The sequence below is a fragment of the Lepisosteus platostomus genome, chromosome 4 (assembly GCF_059453375.1).
Source record: "Lepisosteus platostomus isolate fLepPlt1 chromosome 4, fLepPlt1.hap1, whole genome shotgun sequence".
Lineage (NCBI taxonomy): Eukaryota > Metazoa > Chordata > Actinopteri > Semionotiformes > Lepisosteidae > Lepisosteus > Lepisosteus platostomus.
In genome coordinates, this window is record NC_142614.1 from 71,240,864 (window position 1) to 71,249,189 (window position 8,326).

The 8,326-nt window shown below is 41.4% G+C and overlaps 1 protein-coding gene across 6 annotated transcripts in view; it reads left to right on the forward strand.

Moving 5' to 3' along the window:
* Positions 1-8,006, forward strand: part of zfyve16 (zinc finger, FYVE domain containing 16) — a 96,783-nt gene extending 88,777 nt beyond the window's left edge. For 5 of the 6 annotated variants that reach the window (XM_088630599.1, XM_088630600.1, XM_088630598.1 and 2 more), the window contains 7 exons: positions 1,213-1,317; positions 2,276-2,426; positions 2,891-2,971; positions 3,541-3,703; positions 4,000-4,105; positions 4,587-4,763; positions 5,278-8,006. In XM_088630599.1, the coding sequence (XP_088486725.1) occupies positions 1,213-1,317; positions 2,276-2,426; positions 2,891-2,971; positions 3,541-3,703; positions 4,000-4,105; positions 4,587-4,763; positions 5,278-5,439 (945 nt within the window). In that variant the 3' untranslated portion in view covers positions 5,440-8,006. Of the gene's footprint in view, positions 1-1,212; positions 1,318-2,275; positions 2,427-2,890; positions 2,972-3,540; positions 3,704-3,999; positions 4,106-4,586; positions 4,764-5,277 lie in introns of those variants that run through there. The other variant, XM_088630602.1, reaches the window with a different exon arrangement.
* The last annotated feature ends 320 nt before the right edge of the window (positions 8,007-8,326 follow it).

The window sequence follows — 8,326 nt, forward strand, 5'->3', positions numbered from 1 at the left end:
TTACCCTTCCTGTTCCGATGAGTATAGAACATAAGGAGGGCTGTAATGCAAGGCTAGAGTTTCAGATTCTTTTCCCTAATTTCCAAAAGCCTTGCATTGTCATGAGAATCTTTCTGTTCAATATTTGAGTGTTGGAGTAATGTTAGAGCTAGGAAATGTGCAGGAATTTTCTTCGTCTCAAGTTGATGCTGAAGTGTGCTGTTAATTGTGAAACTTGGTCACTTCAGAGTTCAGCTCAGTTCGGCAATGAGAAGTCTGTTCAGGGGCTGTCTGCCTGGCTGTACAAAAATTGTACAAAACTGGCTAAAGGGCATTTTGTAAATGAGCAGTGTCTCTCTTGAGCTTCAGATCAGACTGTGGGCTTTACGGCTGGGAAGAAGAATATAGTACGCGACAAGTTTTATAATGGGGATTCTCTTTTTGGATGTTGAGCCTTGTTCACATCTTCAGGTGTGACAGGATTTTGAAATGTGCAGTCCTAGATTTCCATTTGTCTGGATGTCTGAATTTGTCAAATTTCAAAGTCTGCTTTAGTGGCACGATGTGTGTTGTTATTGCTTTGGCAACACTTCTCAAAATATGTCCTCTTTCTCAGCTGCAGTGCCCATTCTAACCCGCTCCGTGTTGTGTTCCTTGTGCTTTATATCCTTCACGTCTGAATAAGGATGCAGTCAACACATGTCTACTTTCTGCTGTTCAGAATTAGCCTCTATATTATATACTATTAGAAGTCAAAAGCAGTGTTTTATTTTATACATATAATCCTTGTTTTTGGAATTAGTACTACTACATATTGGATGTCCCATATTTTCATTGGGTACCTTTGTACTGGGGAGAAGCTGAATTGGGATCTATCGGGTGTCTTTCATGACGGGACAAAGTAGTAACATCAGTGATAGTATAAACAATGGGTTGAGTAAGCCTTTTTTTTCCATCAGTGTTCCAATTCCCAAGAACAGTGCTTATAGGGAAGTGGAAACCAGGAACAACAGGAAGAATGCCAAAATACTAACCATAAATGGAGTTACTAAAGCCTGTTGCCTCACAACCTCTCACATATTGATTTCTTAAATTGGGTATTTTCATGTTGAGACAGGTACTCTTGGAAATTTCACAAAGAAGCTGGCATGCTGTAGCTGGTATGTTTTCTATTTTGACCCTGCTTCCTTGGGATTTGGCCTTACATGTGTTTTTTTTTTTCTTCTCTGGCAGGACCTGCGAAATTACCAGTACAGCCTGCCTGTAGTAGAAGGCTTGCTGATCCACATGGAAATGGGAAATAGCTACATTGAAATACCCAGGGAGAAGTTCAGTGAGGTAAGGCTGCACTTTCTCACGATAATCCTTCATTTTTAGTTCATGATTAATTTTTTTTCCACTTTTCTCAGCTACAATAAACATGTGACTGTCTTCTGTTTCTTGTATCTCAGCTGATGGTTAATCCATCTCTTTGAATTCATGCCAAAAGCAATCTTAACTTTTGGTGTACTGGAGGGTAAAACCATTCCATACTTATTTTATACTAATTAGTCATTTTAATTTTACTAATTGGTATCTAACGGGCATTTGACTGCGTGGCTGGGGTTGTAAATGTCTTTGAGTTAGTGATCAAGAGGAAAAGAGGTAGTATGGCCATTTCCGATTCCATTTCAAGTAAAAGTATTCTTTTAGAATATTCTGGTGTTGTGCTCTCAAATTTCAACAAAACAACAGTATAGAAGTATTTCAGGTGGGTAGCTGCGTCAGCATGCGTAGTCTGCAAAGGAACAAGTAATAGGTTTATTCCATGCTGAAAAGAGAAGAAAGAAAACACATCGTTTCGGCCATGGAGCCTTCTTCAGGTGTGATGGAAGACACCTGTTTGCTCACACCTGAAGAAGGCTCCACAGCCGAAACGATGTGTTTTCTTTCTTCTCTTTTCAGCGTGGAATAAACCTATTACTTGTTTCTGTATAGAAGTATTGTTTCCTTTAATTGTTTTAAACTGCCCTGTACTCTGCCTAAGCAGTGATGCTGAGTGCACAGTTCCTCTTTAATAATTTGGCATAGCGGTTAATAATAATCATAAAATAAAAATAATCATCATCATCAACTATTTTAAAGGTGGCGTCTCAAAGAAATGTGTATAAGCAATGAGAAACCTGCAGTCTTACACTGTAATTATTACCTTTCCATCCATCATCTGAAAGTGACTTAACCTGCCGAGTGCTACAACTGAATCCAGTGGGACAGGGCTCTTCCTGATGCGCAGTATGGATATTTTCTGTCTTCACAGATGTTGAAAGTTGTGAGCGCTTCCAATGAGCATGTGATCAGCGTGGGAGCAAGTTTCAGCACGACAGCGGATTCTCACTTGGTTTGTGTGCAGAACGAAGAGGGGAACTATCAGACGCAAGCAAGTAGCATGATGGGAAAGCCCAGAAAAGGTTAGCTGTGAAGCTTTGTTTTTTTTACACCCGTCTGAAAATTCAATAGCAAAGATCTGAAGGTTTTAGCAATCCATGCATGACCACATTGTATTGAGGCAAAAAAAGGCCACACAAATGTCAGTATCAACACTGATATTTCAGTGAAATGTTAGCAGTCTCAAGAGAAAATTGCTTTACATACCCTGCCTTCTTCGAGATGAACTCAGACATTTACAGTTGCAGACAAAAGTATTGAAACCCTTGAGTTGAAACAGTGAAATTCACTGGTTCATTTCTTTCAGTAAATACAAAGATTTATTTCTGTTTGAGATTTTCTGTACATTGTATCTGTACATCAATTCCACTGAGTATTATTAAAGTCTGTTAAGTGACATTCCGTACAATGAATGTCTGCATCTGTGTGCAGATTCTAAATCACAAGGTACATATCAGCTGGTGTAAAGCAGTCCTTTATTTTTCAGTCACAGGAGCGAGCTTTGTGGTGTTCAATGGAGCTCTGAAGGCTTCTTCTGGGTTTCTTGCCAAATCCAGCATGGTTGAAGGTAATATTGTGCAAGCGATAGGAGAAAAAAACAAGTTGTTCTTAAGATCCACTATGCAAGTAACAGGAGAGAAGAATAGTTCTTTTTAAGCCCCACTAAGAGAGTTCTTAACATCCACTATACAGGTAATGGTAGAAAAAATAGTTCTTCTTAAGCTCCACTAGCTTGTGCCAACTTCAAATAAAAACTGTTATTTTCAGCTCCTGAAAGATCTTCATTGAAACTGGCTGTGTAGTCTGCTTTGTATGTGGTACACAGTGTTACAATGAGAATTGAGAGGGAGGCCTTTTATTTCACTCTTACATTAGATTCAGAAACCTAATTTAAAGGTTAAGGTGTTCAGGCCCGATTTCGTCCTTGACCCTTCAGGATAGTTAATATTTCCTATTGGAATGATTTATTGTATCTCAGTGTAAGACTGGTTACGTGTACAATATAGCAACGTTTAATGCAGTCAGATCATATTTAAGTGCCGTTTATTATAAACATAATTGGTCAATTAAAGGTCTTAATGCCTAGCAGCATTTTTTTTATTTTTTAATTTTCCATTTTTGTTCAATTTGGAAAAGACGGATTAATGGTACAGATCACGCCTGACACCATGGAAGCCCTCCGGCAAGCACTCAGGGAGAAGAGAGACTTCCAGATCCCCTGCGGGAAGCTGGATTCTGGGGATGCGAGGGAAAATGTGAACATCTGCTGGGTGGACAGGCCGGCGCTCGTGACTCATGGGTAAGAGTCATGCACCAGTCTGTATCTGCCACTGAGACCCTGACCCTCCACCTTTCTGGCAACGTTAGTAGAGCAAATTCCGAAGACAAGGTTTTGTTTGGACACCTAAATGAGCCTGAGAATAGTCATGGTTTTGTGTCATGTTTGAGCAATTAAACTGTAGTCATTGTTGGCAAAGAATTAATTGCCCATAAATAAAAATCGACACTACTGTTGGAGTTCTCATAACTGTTAAACACTTGTCCCCCTCCTTTCACGTGCCTTATATTAACAGCATGTGCACTGTTGTTCACCAGAGTCACGAGCCCTGTGGATGGGAAGTCTCTGGAAGGCGTGCCTAATGTTAAAATGCAACAGGAGGCAGAGTTTGAGACTGACGGGAAATTTGTTAAGTGCACTGAGGTATGCCGCAGATTGTGCTGCAGATTTTCTACTTGCATTACTGTGTGCTTGGTCCTGTCTCACAGAGTAGGGTAGTGTTTTAGCCTCGTTTCCTTTCTTTTTTTTTTAAGAAAGTGTTTTAGATAGATAGATACTTTATTGATCCCGTGAGGGAAATTGCAATCCTGCAATTGCAGTTTTCCTTTTTAGGGTTTAAGGTATGAACATTTTACTGCTCTGTGCACATTTGGCAAACTTAAGGAAGAATCTAGCACAATAAAGCACTGTATGCTTTCTAGAGGTACATGGCAGTACAAGGAGAAGATGTTTTTGAATCTTTCTTTCAGGTTAAACTAGGGATTAGAGTGACCTTCCTTTGCCAAAGCTGTTTACCTTTTTTGTTTTATTTCTGTGCTTAAAGGTCAGTGAGTAATTGAGAACCTGTTCTGACAGATGTCCTAGCTGGTGGAAGTGGCAGCTCTGCCCTGTGTCTGTGTTTCAGGTATTTTACCTCCTGAAGGAGCAGGATTGCTCTCTGTCTGCTGTCCTGGCCGCTCACAGTCAGTTCCCCCGCGAGATCGCCACAGCCGGCTGCGCTGCCCTCTGCCCTCACCTCAAAACACTGAAGGACAGCGGCATCAACCACCTGGGCCTGCGCGTTTCCACAGACGCCGACGTGGTGAGGGCTGGGCTCTTTCTTCTTCCGTCACTGCCGACAGCAGCTTCCGTGCAAGCGTTGCTTCTGTCCTGTATGCGTGTCTGTCTGGGCACCCAGCTGATTGAAATGCATGTAGGTTTAAGGAGAAACGGGACACTTTTTCCATCTAGTTATTCGTCTGTTTTCAGACGCAATGCTGCCAACGTATTCTTGCACCGGAAACTCGGTGGAGGTGATACGGTTTAATCAGTGACTGCTAAATACTGTAAACATGTTTTATGTACTGTAACAGAGGAAATATATGTGGGTGCAGGAAAAAACTCAAACCTAGAGTGTGTGGTTCTGCTAACACAGGTGTTGTATGATGTTCACACATCCTGAAAATCCAGGAGTGGCACAACCTTGGAAGCTAATTTGAATGTGATCTGTGTAGGGTGTGTGCCGTAGGGTTCACCAGGCTGGAGTGTTCTCCCGCTGGTGCGGAGGGGAGTCCAGTGTGCTGACCGTGGGCTGCTGTGCTCCCGTGTTTCGTCAGGTGGAGTACCAGGCCGGAGCTGGAGGGCGGCTCCTCCCGCAGCGCTACATGAACGAGCTGGACAGCGCCCTGATCCCCGTCATACACGGCGGCAGCACTAGCGTGCCCCGCCAGCCTATGGACATGGAGTTCTTCTTCTTCATCGCAGAGAGCCTCGGCTGAGCCCGGGCCAGTTCGGACCACAGACGCGCCAAAGCATTGCAGCGCCACAGGTTGGGGCTCGGTGACGGGCTCGGAAGTGCTTTGGACACCTGGGATCGTTCAGATCAGAACAAGTAGATGGAAAAGGGGGGCACCGCACTGTTCTTAAAGCTATCAAGTACTGGTTGTTTAATGGGATCCTCTGAGTAACCTTCTGCTGAATTTCATACATTTCACTGCCAGTTTTATTTGAGACCCATTGTTCTGGATTCCACTCGTACCATTCAGAGCCTTTGCACGCGAACACCCTGAGGGATGGGTTTCGAGTTCTGACGAGTGACTCATTACTATTCCACACAGTGGGTGCAGGGTTAGCAGTGTTCTGCTGGCTCCTTTCAGAAGTATGATTGAGTATTGCTGATGTGCTCTGTTGCCTGTTGTTTTGGCTACAGCCTGCCTCTAAAAACGTTGTCGCTCCACTGACACCAGCACAATAAGCACTCGCATACCCTGCTCATGAATGCTGTTAGTTCTGTGCCTTTCCACACACGTTGTGGACTGTGTCCTAGAGTGATGATAATATCCTGAAGGGGGAACAATACCAGCGTAACTTGGTCAGCTTTTGGTGCACCTGACATTCAGGGATAGGACAGTTTCCACATGGCATTGGGGGCTTTTGTACCAGGAGGCCAGTTACTCACCCCCTCTTACAGTAAGAGGTTGGCCATGACATTCCACTCAAACAAAATGCCGCCTGCCCTCTATCATTAGGGAGAGCACCGGAGTCCACACACAGGCCTTGCCCTGACAGCGAGGGCTGCTTCAGCTGTGGTCTCTTGTGCGGCTTAGAAATATAGGATCTTTAAAAAAGCAGAAATAGCAGCACTTTTAAATGCTAAAGTAAATCATACTGGAAAAAAATATGAAAAATTAAACCTGTTGGCTTACTGTACATTTTACATTGTCATTGAGTACATTACAGCAAACCCAGGTACATTACAGGTACATGCATTGAGTATATTACAGCAAATCCAGGTAGTTAAACCAGGTTTTATATCTGAGAATGTGAAAAAAATAAAGAAAATACTGCAAAGCCATTTAATGCCTAAAAATGCAGCCCTAAATCTCAATGCTGTATCTGAAGTGCGACGGGTTTTATTATAATTGAAAACAAAGATAATGAGACGTGGTTGGTTCAAGTACCTTCAAGTTAGTCACCTTCACGTAATTAGAAAAGTTTATAAGTACTGATCATTTTTCAGGTAGAGGATATTGCTAATTATTATTGTATTATTCTAATGTTTTTCTTGGTGCGTAAAATGCTGTGTGAGCACAGTCTATTCACACTCCTCAATATCTTAATGCTGATTTGTCATTGTATAAAAAATGTAAGAATAGGAAAATTATATAAAGCTCTTCAAAATTAAGTGCTTAAAACCTATTTTTGGAAATTTTATGTGCATTAAAAGATATTTTTGATAGGATGTTAGTCATATTGCAGATGCTGTGCAGGTAAAGCCTTGTACCTGAGACAACACAGTGACTGTAAATCTGGAAACACTAATTAGTTGTCTGTTGGTATAGCCAGGGCCCACAGAAATAGCATGGTACACAAGCAATTTATCTTTAAGGTCTTATTTTACCTCTGTTAATTCATATAGAACACAGCTGTTAATGAAAATCTTTGTATTTGTATTGAGTCAAGTTGACAGCTTTCTTCATTTTGCTGTAGACCAAAACCTTTGTAAAGGATCCACACTTTAGTTTTGAAGGCATATTAAGTCTTCTATGAAATCATGCATGGCTGATGTGTTTTTAGAAGCAAAAGTTGCTAAACATGTTACACAAACACGTGCCAGGCAAAGGCATTTCAGGTATGGACTTTCATCTCAGCATGGCCAAAATTACAATGCTGCTAAACTACTTTAGAATTTTTTCCCCTTTCTGCCTGCTAATGTGTTGTTTTAAATGCACAGGTGTCCTGATTTTTTTTGTGTTTTAGTGATAAACTTATAGAGCTGAAATTGAATTGCCGTGTTCTTTTGAAGTCCTGGAAGACCAACTGAATTACTATGAATATATGCTGGAATAAGTAACAATCTGACATTTGCACTTTAATGTAAATTAGTGAGAGCAGGTACAGTAACACTTTTAATATCGTACTACTCTCTGGACTGGGGAATTTGACCCTGTGGTGTAGTACCTGAGTCATTTGCCTTACACAGAAGCATTTCTCTGCAGTTCATTAAGTGACTCATAAACCCAGCATATTGAGCATATTGCTGTCATTTCGTCTAGATAGCATTGCTTGTCACCACCACAACACTACCTTGTTTCCCCAAAGTCTTTTCTAATCCCTGTGACCATCAGATCAGGCATTGAAACAGTTCACATGCTACACTATATATGACTCATTGACAGATGGTTTAAGTGTTCTCCTTTCCTGTTAGAGAAAAATGCATCACAGCTTCTGGATGTATATAAGAAAGGCCCAGGTGGGAAATAGCAGGGGTTCATTCTCTACAGATGGGTTTGCACAAAATACGTTGCTGTAATGCTTTAATAAACACCTTTCGTATGTATACTTATTCAGAATGGTCCCGAGTTGTTTTATTGGCGAGTTTTAGAACTGTGGTCACTTAAGACCAGCTTTGAATTCTTTCCAGATGTTGATTAATTCTTTCTGAACTTCACAGGACTTTCACCCCCACATGCTCTGTAAAGAGCACCTCTGGGTGGGAATTCATTGTTATTCTTTGCAGGGCGGTGATGGAGTCCAAATAAGGAAAACAACATCACACATCAGAAGGACACCTTTCCTGAAAAATCCTACCTGAATGCTCTTTTTCCTATATAGTCATATTACAGTACGCTTCACAGAAAAAAGACAGAACCTTAAGGAAGCATA